This window comes from Hydra viridissima, unplaced genomic scaffold (assembly GCF_058129835.1).
Source record: "Hydra viridissima isolate aposymbiotic clone 2 unplaced genomic scaffold, HvirCarnegie_v1 scaffold_6, whole genome shotgun sequence".
Taxonomy (NCBI): Eukaryota; Metazoa; Cnidaria; class Hydrozoa; order Anthoathecata; family Hydridae; genus Hydra; species Hydra viridissima.
The window spans coordinates 16,523,430-16,546,699 of record NW_028324305.1 but is presented as its reverse complement, the minus strand read 5'-3'; the positions used below and the strand labels follow the sequence as shown (position 1 = coordinate 16,546,699).

Sequence of the window (23,270 nt, the reverse complement as noted above, 5' to 3'; positions counted from 1 at the left end):
GAAATAAGCTTTCCAAATTTCAAGAATTTCCGACGTTTATCACTTAGAAGTAGTAACCACTACTATATTTGATAATTATTCCATCTAAAAGTATTTTTTAATACCATATTGTAATATCCTTTACAATAAAAACACTAAAAATTCTCTGAACTTGATAGTTGTTGAAAAAAGTTTGAGGGGGTTGCGCCCCGTTAAAATTATACTAAATTAATTTTGATATCTTTCAAGAGCCGGTATTTATAGAATCACGGGGCCATGTAAATATAATGGCAAAATCCCGGAATTGATAACTCCCAGGATTACAAAGGCAAGATAAAGGATGTTTTTCAGCAAAGAGTACACTTTTTTCATCCATTTTCAAACTACGCATGCTCGAGAGTTGAAATTTTGGATTTCTACAAGTTATAGTGTTTACTATTCAGAAAAAATCATACGAGAAGTTATTTTTTCAACTTTTGTCTGCCTGGTTGCTCATAGTGCAACATCCAGTTAATGAACAATTTAGCTGTATGATAGTCTGGCTCGAAGCCTTAAATACGGAATTGTTTTATATTTTAAAATCCCCAGTTAAAAATGCACAAAAAATACAAATTAGAAGAAACCTGAGTTCTGAAAAAAAAACAAAAAACAAAAAATTAATAACAACAAAAAAACACTGACGCCAACGCATGAGCAAAAAAAAAATCAACTAGAGAATATTAGAGTATGCAAATTAATTAAGCTATGTGTGCGTTTTTTCATCACAATCATAGAAAAATGGAGATCTTTCTTTACTTTGAGGAATCTTAAAAAATTAACATAAAGTCACAAAATCATTACTTCAATTTTAAACTTAATTTGAACTTGATCGAACCCATAATAGATATATAAATAGTGTGCGTAAAACAAAGCATATATATATTAACATTTTTTTGTTACGTTATAAAAATAACTTACGACAGAAAAAACTTTACAAATTTAAAATATTTACAAAAAAGGTGATGTAGTTTAACAGCGTCAAACTATATGAATGCCATTGTATGTGCAAAAGACACCCTACTAGTTCAATTCATTAAAAACGTTCCTTCAGCGTATCAATTAAATACGACGGCGGTTTATTTTCATAACATATACGATAAACTGAACTGATTACAGGGAAACTGAAAACGTAAAGTCAATTGAGTTATCTAAAAGAAACTTCAGACAATCGGAATAAAATTTTCAACTAAAAAAAAGTTACCTTTCTTGTAAGTTCCTTTCTTTAAGATAGTTATAGGATAACAACGCCGTATGCGGCCCTTGCAATTTCTGACCATTTAACATCTCTTTTTCTAACTCTTCAAACGACTATAAATTATTTCAAAAATTAGCACGGCAATGAAGATGGTGAAACTAACTGCAATAAAATTAGCAATAAACTTATTATCGTATTAAAATTCTTATAGTCACGCCATACAGACCTTGATAAAAGTTAGCTAAGAGACAAGGAAAAAACGTAAAATAACCTTTCCAGTTCTTGCAAAAGCTTCGGCGACCTTTCTATTCCTGCCTCCGTAACACGTCGTTATAAGATCGGCTACACCGCAAGATTCAAATAGAGTGCTTTTATGACCACCTTCAAAAAATATTTTACTAAAGTTTTCCATTTCTACCAGCCCAAGGCGTATGATGGCTGCTTTGGTGTTGTCTCCATAGCTTCAAGAAAATCAAAAAAAATTACACATTTAGAAATTTTACTGCACATAAAAGCGAAAAAATAGAAAGTCGATTTAACTTTAATAGCTAATCAAGAAAAGTGTGTTTCGACATCGATTAAAATGAAATTTTGGAAAATAAAAAAAAAATTGTTTCTTAAAGAGAAAGATCACTTACTCTAACGCATCAACGAATCCTGCAGCCATGGCAACAGCATTCTAAAAAATTTTAAAAATTATACTAATAACCATGGCAATGGTATTTCCACTAAGTTATAAACAGTAATTCAGGGACTACTTATGAAAGGTTGTATTTATAATAACCTTTAGAGCACCACAGATTTCTACTGTGTTCACGTCATCGACGCAACTGACTTTGAAATATGCGCAGTGAAATAATTCCTTCCACATCCACCATAATGTTGAGTCACTGTAACCTGAATAAAACGAATTTTAAAATATGAATAAAAAGAACTCAATAGAAAAAAACAAGAAGCCTCTCATATCAAAATTAAAGAACATACCAACAGTCGATTCACAAAACTCTTCCTTGGCTACTTCCTGAGCGATATTCGCTCCCATTAATGCTCCACATTTAATACCGAGTATACCTGCAATAAGGTTAGACGCGCATTCTAGTTTAGTTGACGATTGGTTTAAACCCTTAAAAAAAGAAAAACACTCACTGTTCGCTTCTTTCATACTTTTACATTTAATCAGTTTAATGGTGTGAGGGGCGGCATTGAGCAAATGAATTTTCAACTAGTAATTTAATCATTTTTTATAATTTTTACTAAAAATCATTAAAAATATTTTTTTTTTTTAAATCATTTTTATTTATAAGTCAAAAAAGGGAAAAATATTTAAAAGAATTGAATAATTGGACTTATATTAGCAAATATTTGTGTCCTTTACTAAGTTGCATCTAATTATCACCTTTATGAGTGAAATACCAACAGCATCAGATTTAATGATTGTCTTCAACTGATTGCACACAGGCACAACAAACTAAAGAAAATAAACTTCATATATTGTTTGAAAAACTTGTGTTGAAAATAAATTAATGTTAAGATACTTAAAGGCAATATTAAACTGAAAAGAAGGAAATATAAAAAATATCTTAAAAACCAAATATTCAAAGGTGATGTCTTTAAGAAAATAACCTGGTGAGGGACAACAAAAACTAAAATATCGGCGCCATAACAAGCCTCGACTAAATTCGGGACAGCAACCTAAAACAAACAAAATGATTAAAAAAACAAATTCAAAATGTAAATAATTTATCAAAAATTCAGTTTAAAATTTTAAAACAGTTATTTGTAATCTTCAATTTAGAATCAGCTATCTGTCAATATGAAAGACCTTTTCAAAAGTTTATTTACCACTTGGTGGAACACTGAGAGAAGCAGGTATGGAAATTGCTAATGATATTACAGTTACTGCACCAAAAAGATAATTGCCTAATTTCTATTGAAGTTTTAAAAAAAGTATTTAGCTTTATTTGTTGCTATGTAGTGCACCACAAACAATTTTATCAAAGTCTTTGAAAAAAGTGGTGAAAATGCTTGTGATGCATCTTGTAATGCCAAATGGAAGTGTGAATCCTCAAATCCATGCTACCTTTCATCACCTTATTTGCAACACTTTCACTTTGTTTACCACAAAAAGTTCTCTTTGGGATTGTTCAGTGAACAAGTGGTAAAAGGAGCGCATCAGGATTTTCATTGTCACTGGATCAGGTACAAAAAAATATTCAAGCATCCAGAGTATACCCAAAGATCAGGAAAGCCATAATGGAGTTTTTGTTTAGTAAACCATGAACATTTTATCATGCACCTGAATACCATGAAAGTGAATCTAAACAAAATTCATTAAGTATGGTCTGATAACCCTGATACAAACCCTTTAGGCCACATTTTTCATGATGTACTATAATTATTAAATATCAAAAATAAAAGTTTTACCAGAGATAGATCCATTCGAAATTCAGAAAGAATATAATAATAGTTATGCTTACATATCATTCAAGACACTCCACATTTTTTTAAAACTAAGTGACACAACATTCCATCCATTAGTTAATTAGCATCAAAATTTTAAGATGAGGATGTTTCAAAAACGGAAAGATAGGTTCCTGAATTATTTTGATTGCTCTCTCATGTTTTAAGAAATAGTAAAACTTAAGTAATGAAAAAAGTAGAGAAACTGTGTTATTGACATTTTAGACAGCTCATCTGTAAATACTCCGAAATTGGTACACCCTCACTTTTAAAATGTTACCCTACACGGACTCAATTTTTTAAAATAGTTTTAATAAGATACAGTGAAGAAAATAGAATTAGCCTCACCATGTACTGATCCAATATTTTGTAAATCTGTAAACAAGTTTGTGCGGTATATCTTTTGTATCCACACACATACAATTATTGTTACAAACAACAACTTTTTATATTATAATATAGCATAATTAAATTGCGGTACATTTGATAAAACCATAAAGTGTATAATACTTGATATTTGCAGTAACAAATAGAATTAGCCTCATCAATAATTATTTTCAGTTTACTTGTATATTTTGATCTGGTGATATGCATTTGTGACTTTGTTTTTTATTATTATTTGTAAGTTAAACAAAGACTGTGAAATCAATGCTCATAAAGTTTTTAACATTTGGTTTTTGATACCTTAATTTGAAATGGGACGTGGTAAGCACTTAACGAATGAAGAATTAGCATTTATCAAAGCATACAAAGATACAGGCTTATCTAATCGGGAAATTACAAAGAAAATTAAAAGATCTCCAAAAGTAGTAAATAATTACTTCAAGATTGGCGTTAATTATGGAGCTTATAAGGGTAGTGGTAGCAAACGTAAAATTGATAATTGTACTAAACAAGTTATTGTACGTCATACTGCTGCTCAGCACATGACTGCTTCTCAAATTTGTGCTGATTTACAATTACCTGTATCTGTTTAACGTGTAAGACAAATCTTACATGAAGATCCAAACACAGTTTGGAAAAAGCGTAAATTAAAACCAAAACTTACTGCTTGTCATAAAAAAGTTAGATTACAATTTGCGAAAGAACACATGTCTTGGCAAGAAGAGTGGCATCAAGCTCTCTTTAGTGATGAAAAAAAGTTCAATCTAGATGGTCCTGATGGCTATCAATATTACTGGCACGATCGTTGAAAAGAGAAAGAAACTCGGATGAGTTGTAACTTTGGGGGTGAAAATGTTACGGTTTGGGGGGCTTTTTTCTTTGCTGGAAAACTTCCACTGGCATGGATTTCAACAAAAATGAACTCACAGGACTACATTGACTTATTAGAAATAAGTTTACTTGAACATGGTGAGGAATTGATGGGTGAAACTTTCACTTTCCAACAAGATAATGCTACTATCCATAATTCAAAGCTTACAAAAGCTTGGTTTAGAGAAAAAAATATTCACGTAATGAAATGGCCCGCACCTAGTCCAGATCTTAACCCAATTGAAAATCTATGGGGAATACTTTCTAGAAAGGTTTATGAAAATGGTAAGCAATTTAAATGCACCTTGGAGCTGAAAGCTCGTATCAGAGAAGCTTGGAATGAAATATCTATAGAAACTATCCAAAATCTTGTAACTAGTATGTCAAATCGCATATTTGAAGTCATTAAAAATTCAGGAAGCAATACTAAATACTAAATGAGCGTAAAAACAAAATATTTTCTTAATTTTTTGTATATAACGTTAATGAGGCTAATTCAATTTTCTCCACAAATTGAATACTTTTAATTTTTTTTCCATTTGTAATTAATTAAACATACCAATTTACAAACTTTTTAGTTTTAGTAGAAGATAATGAGAAATAAAGTAGATTTCATAATTGTTTCACTGCATTTTTTGTTAAATTAGAACAAAAAATAAAGGTGAGGCTAATTCTATTTTCTCTGCTGTATAAAGCAAACTGTGAATTCAACAAAGTTTGTTTTTTAAAAAGTATTAATTTTTATTTTTAAGTTATTCATAGTTAGATAAAAATTTCTATTCAATCTCAAGAAATGTTACTTGTTTCACAATAAATAAGCCTACAATGTTATGAGGAAGCTTAATTCCAGGAAGATATTTGACGTTTTCATGTTCAGTGTTAATAACATCTGATAATTTCTTATCACCAACCATTTCTTCATAAACATACATATTCACACTTTTCTCAAAATGTGGTGATCTCAAAACATTGTTCCCAATTACTTTTGCAATTGTAGACCCCCTAAACAATCAAGTAAAATAAAGTAATATTCAAAATAATATAAGACACAATCAGCAACTACATTCAACCTGCGAGAAATCCTTGAATCAAGTAGGTTTAAATCTACTATGATTATTATATAAAAAATATTTTCTGAACTGTTATTCAAAAAATCAAAATTAATTCCATAAACTTGCTATATACTTTAAATTTGTCAAAGATTTTTTGGATGATAATTTTTTTACACCTCAACTGTTTGATTTTCTGAACTGAAGAGACATCCAAAAAAAAAATCATACTTTACTATAAAAAGCTAATATTGCTTTAAAAATAATAAGTCTTCAAGATTTTAAAAATTCCATACAGAAAATAATTTACTTTGATTTCAGTAAATCATTAAATACTTTCAATCAAAATTTCTTACCAATTTCCAGAACCAACAATGCTCACTTTGCGAACTAATTGAGAAGCCATTGTGATTGCTTTGGTGTTAAATTAACTCAACTTAATATGAATTCTGTTAGAAGCCAGATAACCAATCAAAAGGTTTTCGGAAAACTGTATTTATAAGTAAAAACAAAATCCTTTAAAATGTATACATTAAAATAATTCAACTCAAAGCACAAACTGAAAAAGCCTATCAACAATGATGTTGGAGATTGCTACAACTTCATTACTAACAAGAATGATATTCAAAAGCTTGCATGAAAGTAAAGCCCCTTCTAAAAACTTTATTCAATTTAAAGTATGCCAAAGTAGTTTAATTTGCTCGTGTTTATTTTATTTATTTATTTTCTTTTTCTTAAATTTAAATTTAAACTGAAAATAAGTGTTTTATTAGATCCAAGGATCTTTATTCAAATTAAATCTACACTTTTTGTATAATAAAGATTGTAAATGTTTAAAAAACAAAATTTTAAAAATCATGTAAATGATGATTGCAAATGAGCACCTAAAGTTACAATAACTTAGAAAAAAAAAGTATTTTTCCAAGTTAAACACTTTTAATGGTGTTATCAAAACACATCATAAAAAAAAGCACATTTAAAAAAATAATAAACAAAAAAAAAAGTTATCAACAACAATTATATGGAAATATTTTCCAGTTTAAAAAAAAACACCTTTAAAAGGCACAACAACATGGCAACACTTTTAAAAATTTTGGACTCAATCCATAAACAAGAATGAACATTTTAAAAAAACAAAATAGATTTCTAAGTAACTTTATGAAACTCACCAATAAACAAGTTAGCTTTTTAATTAACTCAAAAAAAAAGTCAAACATAAATGGGTATTATACCCAACCAATAAATAATTCATCTCTGAGGTAAGCAATTAAACAAATGAAAAAAATATTACATTTATAAAATTTTAAAAACAAGAAATGATTTTATAACCAAAATTTAAGCCAGTTTAGACTTAGGCATAAAAAGTATGTATACAGTTGGTAACAAAATGAACAAACATAAACAGAAAACAGTAAACATAAAGATCTAAAAATCTTAAGGAAAGGCTTTCACTGGACATTATCATATGAGTCTGAGTCTTTTATAGACAAATACCACAACCAATATAAACATCAATCAACATTTTTATATAACTATTTTTATATTATTCTGAAGTCTGCATATATTTACAATTGTCAATCTCATTCACTTTGTAAGAGTATCAGTAAGTAATTTATTTTTTCTTTTTAGATGGTGCATCTAGCATTCTGTGACTATCATGACTTCCATTCGTTAACTGTGGTACTCCATCCACTGTTTTCTTTACAAGCTTATTGTTTTCATATACTTCAATTGTTTCCTTACCATTTTCAACTATCTTTTTAGTAGTGACTGATTGACCATTTACTATTTTAGTTGATGTTGAAGTTGATTTAAATGAGCCTCCTAAAAACCAATATTTATTATTTACACAAATTTATAAAAAAAAATTGAAAAAAAGACTAATTAAATTTCATTATGACATGATGGACATTAAGAGGAAGAATTATTAGCATGAGTATCTTGTTTGAATATAGAATTATAATATAGAATATAGCATTAATAAGCTAAGCAAAAAAAAAGGTTTGATTTGCCAGTTATTTACAGCACAACAAAAATGTGATTTTATAAAATGATTATGATTGCTGTGATACACAAATTGAACAAATCTAAACACATCAAAAAGTTAAAAAAGAAATTTTATCACCTCCAGTACCAAATGAAGAACTTGAAAAAGATGAAGAACTAAATAAAAAGTAAAAAAAAGGGGAAATTTTCAGCAAAACACAACTGCAAACAGAAAAAAACCATACACTTAACAAGAATATGCTCACCTTCCAGTACTGAAAAAGTCGTCATCATTGAATCCCCCAAAACCTCCAAATCTGCCAAATCCACCAAAATTACTTCGTGATGAAAATGGATCATGGCTAAACAAATCACTACCAGCACCTCTTGTAGAACGAACTTTACCTGCAGAGGGATTTCTTTGACCTTAAAATTATAACTTAAAAATTAGGAACCAATTTAAAGTTTATCATCAAACAGTTAAAAGGTTACTTCATTGACTCATACTATTAGGATTTGCATGATAACTAAAGAACTACATAGGGATAAAAATTAGTAGCTTTACATTATTCAAACTGTGTCACAAGATTTTTTTTTAACTAAATAATATAAAAACTCATCAAATCTCTTTGTTCATTTAAAAAGAGAAAAAAAAGAGAAGAAAAAAATCCTATACTTACCAAAGAAGTCTGCTAAAATATCATCTCCAAATGGGTCATGTTCAAAAAAATCTCTAAATAATAAAATTATACATGTTAGCAAATATAATTGGTAAAATTACACATAAATTATCATAAATAAATTACATATAAACATAATGTAATTGGTATAATTTAATCTCTAGCTAACATTAGGTTAAATTAAAATAATGAAAAGAAATGAACTTCAAAGAAATATCTCATATTTTTCTTCATTGTGTATTTCTTCACTGAGAATTGCTTGCATGAAGATTAAAATACTATCATATATACTTATTATACATTCAAAGTAATTCCTCTATTTATTAGTCTATTGAGTATTCTTAAACAAAAAAAATTGTTTATACCACTGATAACAATCATAAAAATGATTATAAATGATTATAGCAATAAAATATAATATTACAACACTAATATATACTGGGTGTGTAATATACATACACAGGTATATATATATATATATATATATATATATATATATATATATATATATATATATATATATATATATATATATATATATATATATATATATATATATATATATATATGTATGTATGTATGTATGTATGTATGTATGTATGTATGTATGTATGTATGTATGTATGTATGTATGTATGTATGTATGTATGTATGTATGTATGTATGTATGTATGTATGTATGTATGTATGTATGTATGTATGTATGTATGTATGTATGTATGTATGTATGTAGATCCTAACAAACTACTTAAAAGATCCATGGCAATCAAAAAAATAGTTTGACCTTCATTTACTAATACTGGTTTAAATCTGATGACCAACATTTTAAGAATCTTACAGAATATGATAAACTTATTAATCAATAATAACAATGATTATTACAAATAGAATCCAAAGAATAAGTTACATTAAATAAATATTGGAATAATGGATATCCTTATCTTGGAAGGTACTATATATATTTAGACTAAACTCAGATATTCTTTTACATTTAAAGGTACATTTCTTTAAGGTCAATACATTTTAATTTTAGGTTCATTTAAGAAGTGGAAAATTAAAAACAGGAACAATGAAACATTAGAAATGATAACAAAGATCTTATAGATAACAACATACCTGAATATGTCTTCAGCATGCCGAAACGAGAAACCACTGAATCCATTAAATGACGGCTCTTGATAATGACCTCCACCTGATAATTTGATTTAAATTTTAAACTATTCGCAATCCAAAAAATTGTAATGCTAAACTTTTCTCTTCTAAAAAACAGGTAACATTTAAAAACTAACCTCCTCCATTCAAACCCTCTTTACCATAAAGATCATAGATCTTTCTTTTTTCTTCTAAAAAATAGAAACATCTTAAGTTAAAAAAGTTAATGGCTTTTACTTTATTATTTTACCACAAGATTTTTATAAGAACAATTATTTTGAATTTGATGTGAACTTGCATTATTTTCTATTTACTTTTTTTTTTAAAAAAAAAGCTTTTATTTACAACAGTTAACACAAAAAATGCTCGCTATGATTTTAAACTAGATTTTCTGTCATTTGGGTACATAAAATATAATAAAGTTTATTCACAGCTCCACTGTAAAAAACGTGAATAAGCAAAGTATAACATTATTTATTTCTCTGTTTTTGTTTTTAATCCTCTAATAAATTACTGTTCAGCAAAGAAACTTACTGAAACAAACAGTAGCTCGCTGCATTGTTAAACATATTTTTAGGACAAATTTCATTTTTCTTTACAAGTTGCTTGTCTCCTACTTTAATTACCCACTGATTTAATCAAACTGTTCCTTTCTTATTGATTTAAAGTGATCTTTTAAAATCAACTGTAAATGGAAGTATATAAGTGAAATTTTAGTATTAAAATTTAGTATTTAAGTTAATTTTTAGATCAACTTTATCTTATCTTTAATCTTTAATCATGTATCTTTAGTCGTTAATTGTTTGTCGTTAATTTTTAATCTTCAGTTGTTAGTTGTTTATCGTTAATCTTTAGATCAATATCTTAACTTATCTTAAAAAAAGATCTCAAATCTTATCTTAAATGTTTTCATCTAAAAGAATGTATTTTCTATTATATAAGTGGACAGCACATATTGACCAGGAATAGACTTCAGGAACAGATTTTGCAAGACATTCATGTCTCAATTACTTTGAATTCAAACACAGTGACTTAAATAAATTATAGATGTTAATAAAAAAAAAAAAAAAAAAAAATTATTGAACTCTAAATCACTGTAAAAAAAATTTGCATTTCATGTTAAAAAGATATAAAGAGAAGTAGTGACTAAAATCATGACTGCTATTTCTGACCAGCCTGTCTAGAAATTAGCAAATTTATATTGTTGGCCAGTGGTGTTCACTGAGAAGTAAGGCCGCATGGTTAATCAAACTAAACCCTTCTTTCAGTGAAAACTGAACTGAAAAAATCAAATTGATCTGAACCAATCTGATTATTTAAAATATTAAACCATACCAAGGCAAACCAAAACAACTTGTAAAACTGATATAAAAATTTTGAAAATCAAAAAACTTATGCAAAACTAAATTAATAATACTTTAATCATTTAGCTTCAGTACTTTAAACCACAAAAAAGCAAAGTAAAACAGAGAATGTAAGCATGACTCCAAAATAATTCAAACAGCTTACTGTGAAATAAAACCAATGGGTGTACCAGGAAAGTTATTTAGAATTTTGGATATTATTGTAATGAAACAAGTGAGTTAAATCGAACCTTTTTCTTAACTGTTGTATTTTTTTTTGTTTGTTTTGTTTTACTTAAAATTCAGAATATATTAACTTAGTTATCTGATATTTAGACTTGTCCAAATAAAAATTTTATTTACATTTTTTATATCTATAGCTTGGTTTGGTTCTCTTAGAAGCGATTTATATTTTATTCTGATTGAAGATACCAAACAAAAGTGATATTTGGAAATTCTTTGAAAAGCTGAATAGATTTGAAGTCAAATGTAAAATTTGCTTTAAATCTTACAAAAAAAAAAAAAAACTATGGCAGTACTTCAACATTAACTGACCATGTTGAAACCAAACATGAAACATCTTGGAAGGAACATCTTTTGAAAACCACTGACACAATAAACAAAAACTTGATAAGAAAAAAGAGACTAAAACAACAAAAATTGAAAGTTGCATAATCAAAAATCACAAATATGAGTTAATTGATCCAAAGCAATTAAGGTTTGATTTAGTGTTAATAAAATTTTGTTTGCAATCTTCATCTACTTTTTGAAACTTTAGATAATGAAGGAGCTCAAGCATTTATTGATGAATTAAATAATAAATTTGCATCAAAATTTAGATGTCAAAAACTTTAAATGTCGTATGAAAAGGTTAAGAAGGGATTGCAAAAAAGAAACTCTCAAAGATTTTCCAGAAGTAACTGAAGTTAGTTTACAACAGATCTCTGGACAAGTCAGAACAATCATTCCTGCATTAGTCTTACAATTCACTAGTTTTTTCATTGCTTGCGCACTATTTACTGGTAGACAAACTGAGGTAGCAGTTACAGTAAACATGGATATTTTTATTGCTAATTTGAACTTAAATGAAGAAGTGAATATTAATGGCAATGGCAGCAACAATCTTTTAGCTACTAAAGAAAGTGATGAGTTAAGTTAGAGTTGCACTGCAACAATCACACAATATAGTTTGTTATTTTTAAAGCAATAAAAAATTCAATTGAACTGTCTAAAGCAATGAAAAACTGTATGGAGTTAGCATCAACACGCACAGAAGCGTTCTTTCCACAACCAAGCTTCAAGATGCATGTAAAGAATTTGGAATTAAGGCCAGGAAATTGATTGTTCCTTGTACAACACAGTGGAACTGAATACAAGTGTATAAAGTCAGTCCTCTAGTCAAAGATGCAAACAAAACACTTGCAAAAGCAAATGAAGAGTTTGAAAGGTCAAGCCCCTCAAATGATCAATGGAAGATATTAGAATACAACAATCCATTTTTTGAAAAAATTCACAATATTATAGTAGCTTTATAAGCTGATTAAAGACCAACAGTCAAAGATGTAATACCTGAATTATATTCCTTGTACAAAGAGCTACTTGCCCAACATCATCACAAATACAAGCCAACAAGAATATAAAAATGTTGATATGTGAACTGCAGGAAAGATGTCCTTTCAATGGTGATTAATTGCTATGCTAACTTTTAGACTTACATTTCAAAGGCCTGCATTTGATTGAATATAAAAAATTTGATGAAAGACAAATATATTAAAGTGGTGGAAAATAATGAAGTCTTTGAAGAAAACAATTCTAATTATGCACTGAAATTTTTATATATATCAGCAACTTCTGCAACTTCAGAGAGTTTTTTCTACTGCCGGTGATATCATGACCACCAGAAGAATTAAATAGGTGGTTGAAAATATTGCAAAGATTGTTTATATAAAAGAAAATATTAAAAAACTAAAGATTAACTTATAATTTGGTGTTTTTAAAAGTATTCTATTTTAAAGTTATGAAATATATGTAAATAAATTATGATGTCTAAAATAATGTTTTGTTTTAACAGAAACCAAACCAAACTGAACAAAAAAATTATTTAAAACAAACTGAAAATAACTGAACAGTTGGTTTTAAACTTAAAATTGAATCGAAAAAAACCAAACCAAAAAATAACTAAACCACGCAGCCTTACTGAGAAGCCTGTCATGACTTCTCATAGCCTTCTCGGTTATTAGTATTGCTAAGTTAAATAACATTACAAAAAATCTAAAGGTTTTACCACAGCAAGATTCAATACAAATAATCCAACAAGAACAATTTACAAACTAATCTTACTATCAGACAAAACTTCATATGCTTCTGAAATTTTTTTAAACATCTCTTCTGCTTCTTCTTTTCTATTTGGATTTTTGTCTGGATGCCACTTTAGAGCAAGCTTTCGATATCTAAATACATTTTTATATCATTTATTATACAGACACATCTTGCACTATGCTGACCTATTATATTTATGTGTACCATGAACCATCTTACTTTAACATTAACCATCTTACTTATATATCTTGCAATATTTTATGAGCTACATTAAAAGATAAATGTGCCAGATTTAAAAAGAAAACTATTTTAGTATTAACTTGCACCATTCCTCAATGTGGGGTAAAAATGAGTTAGAGGCCTGCAAAGTTATGCATCCAAATGTGAATTTATCAAAGAACACAGTTTACAAGGTTTCAGCTGGCCACTCTGAGGACTAGGGGAGAGCAGGGTTTGTTGTCATGCGGGGTTGGTTGTCACAAAGTTTATTACAGGAAATGTAGATAAGATTTAGAACTTTAAAATAATACAATCAAAATATTTTATAAAAAAAAACATTTTCACTATAATTTTCAGCTTCTTTTAGCGTGTAGAAAACAAGTTATTTGTTTTTATAGGTTTTTGATATGAAAAAGTTAAATTTCGCTCACTTAGAAATTGTTTTTTACCAAACAAAATTTATTTTATTGTGCTTTGAATGTACATTTTTAAAGTTTTTTATCCATTTGAGTAACTTAATCCACAAAAAATTCTCATGAAATTCACACGGTTTTAGGTAAATTTACAGGTGTCTTGCAACTTACATAGAAGGGGTTGCTTGTGACAAAATATATGGGGACGGTTGTCACAATTGCCTTGACTCTGTGTGCTGCAAACTAAATGTTGGTTTTAGATATTCCTTGTTTATTTGTCTGTATTTTTTAGAAATATTTTAATGTTTAAGATATTATTTAAAAATCTAAACTCAATGTGTTACATTTGTTTAACTTAATATCTATAATCTAAATTATTTATTTCAATGTGTATAACTTTAAATTGATCCAATGTTTAACATAATTATAGAAAAAGAAATACAGAAGTTCAACTGTTTGTTGTTTTGTTTGTACAATTGTCTGTTGTTTTGTTTATACATTGTTTAGATTTAGTGTTTGTGTGTGTGTATACAGTGCTTCCAGAAATATTAGCGCACTCATAATTTTTTTATTATGGACAGCTTCAAATCAATATAAATTGTAAAGTAATTTTAATTTTGAACTAATTTTTTTTTAAATGAAAGGTAAAAGCAATTAAATTTAATTATAATGTCAAATATTGTCAACCTGCTTGTTTTTTTTTATGAATTATTTAGAAGTTTAATGACTACTCTGAAAAATGTCTAAAATTAAGCGTGCAAAAGTATTAGCGCACTCATTTAAAATGTATTAGCGCAATCATTTAAAATGTGTTAGCACACTCGTTTAATTCCTTTGAGAAAAACTTTTTTGGTTAATTTTTGTTTGAAAACTCTCTGCTGATTGATAATAGTCAATAAAAAATATAAGAGGAATAATTTGAAGTAGCGGAAATATCATTTGAAATACAGTTAGTTAAAACTTAAAAATTGCAACAACAAAAATATGGGTTTAAGGAGCATATCAATTGAAACAAAGTGGCAAGTTGTTGGCCTGAACAAAAGTGGTCTCAGCAATCGAGAAATTGGATGTCAACTTGAAATCAGTGAATGCAGCATTAGAACAACGCTAAAAAATTATGAGTTTGGAAAGTCAAAGACAAAAATCGCTCTGGTCGTCCCAAAAAAATGTCAGAAAGGGACAAAAATAAAGCAATTATGCTCGCCAGATGCAACCCAAACATGAGCATAGCCGAAATCGCCTCAGACCTGAATACAGCGTTGGGTGCATATCAAGTTAGCCGATCAACAATTAGCAAGCTTATGAAGAAAAAACATCTCAATTCATACTTTGCAACAAAGAAGCCACTATTAAGTATCAAAGACCGTCTCAAGCGAAGAAAATGTTGCAAAGAGAGAGCTGCATGGACTGTAGAGCAATGGAGAAAAGTAATTTTCTCGGACGAGACAAATTTTGAACTTATTAAGTGCAAGAAAAGGGTTGTCATGAGGAGATACAAAAATGAAAAATATAATCCTTGTTTAATCATGTCAAGAGTTCAAGGAGGAGGAGGTTCAATTAGCATTTGGGGCTGCATTGCTGGATCTGGTTATGGACTGGCTCTTTTTTACACTGATCGCCTTAATCAACATCAATATAGAGAGATATTAGAAGATTATTTAAAGCAAATGGACATTTTCAAGGTTGACTCCACCTGGCAATATCAATAAGATAACGCTCCTTGCCACACAGCACGCTCAATAAAGCAATAGATGGAAGAAAAATGGTTGAATCTAATGCCTGGGCCCGCTCGCTCACCTGATTTAAATCCTATTGAGAATCTTTGGAGTTGGATGGACTAAAAATTATAAAAAAGCAAGCCCACTAACTTGGTGCAGCTCAAAACGCAAATCCAAGAGTTGTGGAACACCGTGCCACAAGAATTAATCAGAAAACATATAGATTCTATGCTGAGTAGAGTCTTGGCATGCTTTAAAAACAAAGGTGGTCACATAAAATATTAAACTTTCTTAGAATCTTTGAAAAACTGTAAGTGCGCTAATACTTTTGCACACTTTTTTAACATTGTTTTTTTCACTCTTATTGTATTCTAATTAAATTCAAAATAATAATAAAGAAATATCTTTTATATATTTGACAATTAGTAATTCTGCTTTATTTTATGAAAAAGTTGAAAAAAAACTATCAATCACCCTTTTATTGTTTTTGAATTAAACTCATTTGAAGTTTACTTAGGTAAAAAAAAGTATGAGCACGCTAATACTTTCTGGAAGCACTGTATATATGTGTATGTATATATATATATATATATATATATATATATATATATATATATATATATATATATATATATATATATATATATATGAAAGTTTAATATTTTATGTGACAAAATCGGTTAAAAAGTACTACTTATATGTTTAATTTTGTTTATATACTATACTAGACATTTTAACCACTAATTCTACAACATATTAACATTTTCTTTTCTTTCCACCACTCCCTTGGGGTCTTCCAGCCTTTCTTTTCTGGTCCACTGCTAGGAGATCTTGCCTCAGCTCTTCATTATGGCTTCCATCAACAAAGTCCTGTATAAGCTTAACATTCCTTTCTGCAGCATCATTAGTTACAGGAATGTTGGAGATAAATTCCTTGAACTTTGTGTAGCCAGACAATCTGTTCCACATACTAGGTGGAATCTTCATCCATTTAAGCTGCTGGTTATCCATTTTTAAGATGTTAAATATCAAAATGGATTCTGAATCAACAAACTCAGACAACCTGGGCCTCTCTCCTTCTCTGTCAATGAAACCTGATACATTACCTTCTTATGCATAAATGACAGAGGAACATTTTTCTTTGAATCATTTATCATCAGGATTCTTTCAGCAATTTCAGTCTTTTCCTCATCTGACACTCCAGGATCCAGTAAACTAAATGGGATTAAAGTTGGATGAAGATACCATGTATAGTTTGCAATGCTATCGAGACATATGGCTGCAACATTAGGTCTGCTCTGCATGTATGACTTCATCTCCCAGATTGCTTCTATGTCATGTCTTGGAGAAATTACAGTCTGAGACGAGGTTAAGAACCACTTTGCATAATACAATGCTACAAACTCAGAGATGGCTTCAACTTCTCTTTTTGTAGAAGCTGTGGAAACAATATCTGTCATTTGGCTCAGAATTTGCAGCTTCATGTAATATATAGCCTGTGCCATAAACCTTGCATGATGAATTGCTCCAGGTTGTCGAACTCTCAGTTGATCAATCTCTGGGGATAAATAGAATTGAACAATTTCTGCTAGCTCCCAATACTCACCTCTGGGTATTTTGTCTTCATCCAATAACTTTGTGATGATTACTAGGGATACTCTAGCAGCATTGTCAAGTTGTTGATTTACTCCATATTTGAATTTGCAAAATTTATTTTGATCAATCTGAATAAGAGAAAACTAATCCAACAGTTTCTTGAAGAGTTGATTATCTGGACCTGAGGTTGTCCTGAAGAGCTTTGCAACATTCTTAATATGACACTCATAGATATGATGTCTGCAAGCAAGATGCATAACAGGTCTTCCAAGATAGATGTTTAACCTGGAATTTACTCCTTTTTCTTTGCCTGTATTTGACGCAGTGGTGTCAAATACTAGACCTTTAATGTCTTCTTTGAGTGAGTTTTCTTCTAAAATCTCAATAATCTTCTCAGTATGACAAGCTCCAGTAGAATCAGTGACAGGAGGTACTTCAAGCAAAAAATGTTCTCCATCACAAGTTACACCCAGTGCTAAGCGTTCTCTTTTGAGTTTCTTTCCATCAGTATACTCTTTGACTAGCTTTCCATCATAATGAAGAATCATGTTTGATCCAGCTTTTGCTCTTAAAGCTTCCCTTGCTTCCTCCGCTGTTTCCTGTATGACCTTTCTGCCAATTCTGTGTAAATTGGATTTTGACATACCTTTACTGGAAAGTCCACTTGTATTAGCCACCTGCTTTAAAATATCGGATTGAGCTCTGATGCTTACATGTTTAACCTTCGAAATAAGGGCAGTATCTCCTACTATGCCAGCAGATGTAGATGGTTGTGGATCTATCTCATCTTTACTCAAGTCTATAGAATTAGAGGTGTCTGTTTCCTCTGAAGATAATTCTGTTTCACTTGAAGATGAAACCTGCAGCTCAGACTGATAACTCTGGTCATGATCTGCTCCAGACATTCTTACTCTTGCCTGTTGAGATCTTTGAGCAGAATAAATGTACCTTTTATCTTTTTTCCCAATGTACATTTTCCTGCAACTTCTTTGATCATTTATGAAAATGATATCTTCTGCCTTGTCTACCTGAGATCTTTTCTTATCTTTCTCTAATATTTGTATCACATCACTGGTCATAACATCAAAAAGAACAGGCAAAATATTGTCTTTGAAAATTATTCTTTTTTCTACTTCTTTAGTGTTTTGCCTTTTTTGAAGAGAAATCAATTTTTTGTGCTTGGCTAGCAATTCACTCATTTTCTTCTGTACTTTGTCCACTCTGGATGTTGGAATTCCAGCTTTTTCATAAATAGCAGTGACCTTTTTAACCAAACACTGACAATTTTCCTCACAAATGAGCTTGAAATCATGAGAGAATCCACAGCAGAGAAGGGTGTTATCTTTGATCTTAGGATTTTCAAACTTTAAAAAATAATAATGCTCCAAAATGTCTTTGTTAGAAGGGAGTTGATTGTCATTCAACTTGTCACTTATACTCTTAAGAAGAAATATTTCTTTCTTTTTTCTGGTTTTAGCCATTCTGTTCAATTAAGTTTACTCTCTGCACTGGAGTCAAATAACAACTATAATATACAGAAGTTTATAAAAGTGTCCTATCACTTAAAGAATTATAAAGTTTTCTTTCACATAAAAAAGATAAAGTTTCTGAAAGTTCCAATAATAGTGTTCTATCACTACTTTGAAGCACTTTTGGTAATCCTTCAGTTAAGCGGTATAAAATAAAATTATTCTTTTGCTTTTAAAACGTTTCAGACATTTTTGAGACAATGCAAGAAAGCAAAATGATTTATAACTTTAACATATTATAACAGATTTTGGATTTTCGTTAGTCTAATTAGGTGTGAAAAGGATTCAGAAATCGATTTAGACCCATTTGATAATGATTAGATCAGTATTTTGTTTGGTTTTGTCAACCGCATCAAACCGCATAAAAATGGGTGAACTGCGTCAACTGCGTATCTTTGAACTCACTTCAAACCTAAGTAACGGTTTTATTCAAACTGCTCCCAATTTTTTTCTAACTAATGAGGGTTAATAGTACATGGTTCAACATAAGATTAGCCTGTATCTTTCAAACTGTGACTACACAAGCACTGTAAAAATAGGCTTTTTTCACTCAAAAATCATGATTTTTTAAACTTAAGGTGGCTTGTGTAGTCACAAAAATAAAGTTAGAGCTCTAAAACTTTACAGACCTCATTTTCTCACACATACGCAGCAGAAAAATGCTAGGAGCAGTCAAAATAAAATGTGACCCTAAAAACGGGACACCCTAATATATATATATATATATATATATATATATATATATATATATATATATATATATATATATATATATATATATATATATATATATATATATATATATATATATATATATACATATATATATGTATAGCTCTTAATAACATTTCTATTAGATCAGCATTTTTTTTTCCCAGATTATTCAGATTTATTCTTGGTATTGTATAAACAAAATTTATTGGTACCAGTTTTAAATATAATCAAAACACACCAAGAAATGTGACAACCAGCCCCATAGTATATGACAACCAACCCCCTGGGTAGGGTTGGTTGTCACACAGAAGAGGTCTTTGAAAAATGATTTTACAGCAAAAAATATTTCACTCAATATCATAAAAATATCCTAATAGTTACCGGAAATAGTTAAACTACTTTTGTGTAAACTTTGGGATTGATTTAATGAAAAACAAAAGCTGAGCAGTCTAAAATATAAAAAGTGTGACAACCAAACTGGCTCTCCCCAATATCCTGACACCTACTCAAGGTACAGGTTAGAGGCTGTTAATTGGGCCAGTCAAAGCCCTTATTACAAAATATTCTTAAATATGTTCAAGGTTATTTTTAAATATTTTAAATTCCATCAAGGTACTTTTAGGATGTTGGAAGTTAAAAAAGGAGAGAAAAAAGAATAACTTTTTGATTAAAAAAATCAATCTGAGTGTTTTTAATTGACCTCTTTTTTTTTAATTGATGTATTCTTTTAGGCTGAGCAAAAAAATGACCAAGAATTTCATGATATTCACTGATAAATACTGAAATTTGATTAAAAGACTTATCATTCTCTGTGTGTTATCATGCAAGCATTCTATTGATGTAGAATTATAAAGAAACATTTCAGACATGTTTTCTAGTATAAATGGTGCTGCTTGCTGTGGAGTGCATAAAAAGAATTTCACTTTCATCTAATTGCCAGTTACCTTATGCAAAAAAAGAAAGCAAAAGCAAATAACAGAATATTCAGTAGATTCAAAGAACAGTGATAATTTATTGAAACTACCTGCTCCAGCCATTGAATTTAAATTGAAACTTACAGTTGCTCAATGTGCATGGCTAAGTAAGTCATGCTCTCTAAAAAGCTGTTTGAAATATTAACTACTATCCAAATATTTGAAACTTTGACCTTTTCATGCCAGCTTTATGTGTATCCACTTGTCATATGGGTCACAACAAATTGGTGAATAATATTTAGCAACAGCTTTACACATAAAACTAAAGGGTTTTGTTTTTGCTGAAAGATACTCCAGAAAACTTCATGGGGACTACTAGTGCATGGGGTAGATGCGACATAAACCATCTTTAAAAAAAACCTGATTGGTGACTATTATCTGAGATTTTTAAAAATCTAAATAAATAGAACTTTTAGCTAAATATATACCTATAGTTATATATGGAAAAATTTGGTCCAAAAAAATTTAATTGTATTTGAATGTTATTAAAGTTAAAGTTTTAAAATTAAAGTTAATGTTATTAAAATTAAAGTTTTCATGTTATTAAAGTTAAATTATGCAAGCAATAAGTAGACTTTACTAAATTACTGGTTTTCTGTCCTATTCAATTTGAATAGTTGTAATTGAATTGTGTGGGAGAAATTTCGTACATTGGTTGTGAATGATGTAGTTTCCTTGAGAAAATATAAATATAGTATAAGGGATTTATTTTATGACCATATTTGAGGCTATTTATAAAGTATAAATTGAAGGCAAACTTTTTGTTGTGAGTTTTTTGAAGAAGAGAAAATTTAGCATTGAAATATTGTGTTCACTGCTAGAAAACTACAATAGTGCCAGATTAACTATGGCCCAACAGGTATATTTGCACTAGGCTTATTTCTTTAGCCAGTTTTTGTAGGCCTAACATTTATTTTCACTGTCTCTTACTATTTTTGTTTAATTTTACTTTTGAATAATGTCCCTTTGTAATATTAAGGATTTGAGATAACTACTACTTTGGTTTTACTCCATTTTTTGTGCCTACAAATAGTTAATACAGCGCTGAGTTTGAAAGAGCACATATTTATGCAAAAATAGAATCTTTGATAAAGCATTACATAGTTAAATTTCCATCACAAACTTTTATCTTAAATGATCAGACACAACCCTATTAAAATCATGTCAATCAAATGCCATACACAACCTTATTAGAATCATATGTCAATCAAATGTCATACACAACCTTATTAGAATCATATGTCAATCAAATGTCATACACAACCTTATTAGAATCATATGTCAATCAAATGTCATACACAACCTTATTAGAATCATATGTCAATCAAATGTCATACACAACCTTATTAGAATCATATGTCAATCAAATGCCATACACAACCTTATTAGAATCTTCAAATAACTTTTTAACTTAAAAAATAGGCTACAAATAAAATTACATAACTTAGCTCTGTTAAAGTATATAGCACATTATGACTCCCTAATGGAATAAGTTTGTAGCCAATGTTTTCAAAATTCTCCCATTGTAACTATATTTACAACAAATTGTATTTCCATATGGGAGTTCGAGAGACTTAAATTTTATAGAGATCTATACAAAAAGAGTTGAAAATATAAAAATGAACTTTAGAAGAAAAATAATAGAAATCTAAAGCAAATATAACATTTTATATAAAAATAAAGTAAGATACCATGATACTGAATTAAATAATTTAATCTATTAAATCATTTATATTATATAATTTTCACTAATATATTTATATATTTTAAACTAATATAAGCTTGTGCGAAAAGAAGTTTTACTTAAGCTTTATATTTAACTTTTCCACTTCTTAGATTCTTCATTGAATTCTCAAAATTAGTGATAGATTTTAGCTACTAAAGTTATTAACATGCAGTTTTTATCATCTTTTAAAATCTGATATACACATTATGCAAAATACATAAAACTCTTTCTTAAAAATAAAATAAAAGATAAAATAAAATGAAATATTTAAACATACGCTTTTTTGATTTCATTATCGTTAGCAGACTTTTCAACTCCAAGTATTTTATAAAAATCGTCAGACATTTTTCTGTTATTGTTATTTTTCTAACTAAAATAAGAATCACGTGAGAAAATGTGTTATAATACTCTGCTTTATTACCAAGGTTTTATTCAAGTGACACCTTAAAGTACAAAACAAATTACATTTACAAGTTTTTTAAATAAATCAAAATCTGGATAAACATAAAAAATAAGGATACCACGAGATGCTAACAAGCAATACATCACTATTATCAGAGTATCCTTTACTAGACGATAGTAATTTTAACATATGTATACACTTATCTCTACATATTCATTGGTTTCTTTTTAAAATGTTATTAACTCACAATCAATACTCTACAGACTCTTCAAACTATCATGCTTCAATAATTTTCAATGTTATTTAAAAATATCTTGCATACTTTTAATAATTTATTTTCATAAAAATTAGTTTAAATTATTGAAACCAAGTAAAAATGTTTGAAATAAAAAGATTTTTTCACTATTTATGGTCCTGAATTTCGTTGCCCAATATTTTATTCCCGAAGCGAGATTTATGATCGAAATTTCGAGATTTTGCGGCATTGCGTCATGATACTTTGTGTTAATGGTAACATCGTGA

The 23,270-nt window shown here is 28.9% G+C and overlaps 2 protein-coding genes and 1 pseudogene across 2 annotated transcripts; 1 reads left to right on the top strand and 2 right to left on the bottom strand.

Annotated features, from left to right (window-relative positions):
* Positions 1-510: 510 nt before the first annotated feature.
* Positions 511-6,495, bottom strand: LOC145190055 (glycerol-3-phosphate dehydrogenase [NAD(+)], cytoplasmic-like). The gene is made up of 10 exons (XM_090090583.1): positions 6,333-6,495; positions 5,752-5,929; positions 2,837-2,905; positions 2,610-2,681; positions 2,198-2,336; positions 1,998-2,110; positions 1,852-1,892; positions 1,485-1,674; positions 1,220-1,326; positions 511-1,139 (listed from the first exon to the last, which is right to left on the bottom strand). Exons 1-10 carry the CDS (start codon positions 6,380-6,382, stop codon positions 1,052-1,054), a joined length of 1,047 nt encoding a protein of 348 aa, XP_089946709.1. The 5' UTR covers positions 6,383-6,495; the 3' UTR covers positions 511-1,051.
* Positions 6,496-6,822: 327 nt separating this feature from the next.
* Positions 6,823-22,759, bottom strand: LOC145190537 (dnaJ homolog subfamily B member 6-like). The gene is made up of 8 exons (XM_090090584.1): positions 22,623-22,759; positions 13,478-13,587; positions 9,932-9,985; positions 9,759-9,834; positions 8,643-8,695; positions 8,229-8,388; positions 8,102-8,139; positions 6,823-7,800 (listed from the first exon to the last, which is right to left on the bottom strand). Exons 1-8 carry the CDS (start codon positions 22,688-22,690, stop codon positions 7,589-7,591), a joined length of 771 nt encoding a protein of 256 aa, XP_089946710.1. The 5' UTR covers positions 22,691-22,759; the 3' UTR covers positions 6,823-7,588.
* Positions 11,319-13,006, top strand: LOC149887280 (uncharacterized; annotated as a pseudogene).
* Positions 22,760-23,270: the final 511 nt, after the last annotated feature.

Bases quoted from the DNA above. Each gene is read 5' to 3' on its own strand.
- LOC145190055 (XM_090090583.1), bottom strand. From the start codon at position 6,382: ATGGCTTCTCAATTAGTTCGCAAAGTGAGCATTGTTGGTTCTGGAAAT. The intron at 2,337-2,609 runs GTGATAATTAGA...TCTTTTTTTAAG, and splicing joins TTGGTATTTCACTCATAAAG to GGTTTAAACCAATCGTCAAC. The intron at 1,140-1,219 runs GTAACTTTTTTT...TTACGTTTTCAG, and splicing joins GAAAGGAACTTACAAGAAAG to TTTCCCTGTAATCAGTTCAG.
- LOC145190537 (XM_090090584.1), bottom strand. From the start codon at position 22,690: ATGTCTGACGATTTTTATAAAATACTTGGAGTTGAAAAGTCTGCTAAC. The intron at 9,835-9,931 runs GTTAGTTTTTAA...TCAAATTATCAG, and splicing joins AGAGGGTTTGAATGGAGGAG to GTGGAGGTCATTATCAAGAG. The intron at 8,389-8,642 runs GTAAGTATAGGA...TATAATTTTAAG, and splicing joins TATTTTAGCAGACTTCTTTG to GTCAAAGAAATCCCTCTGCA.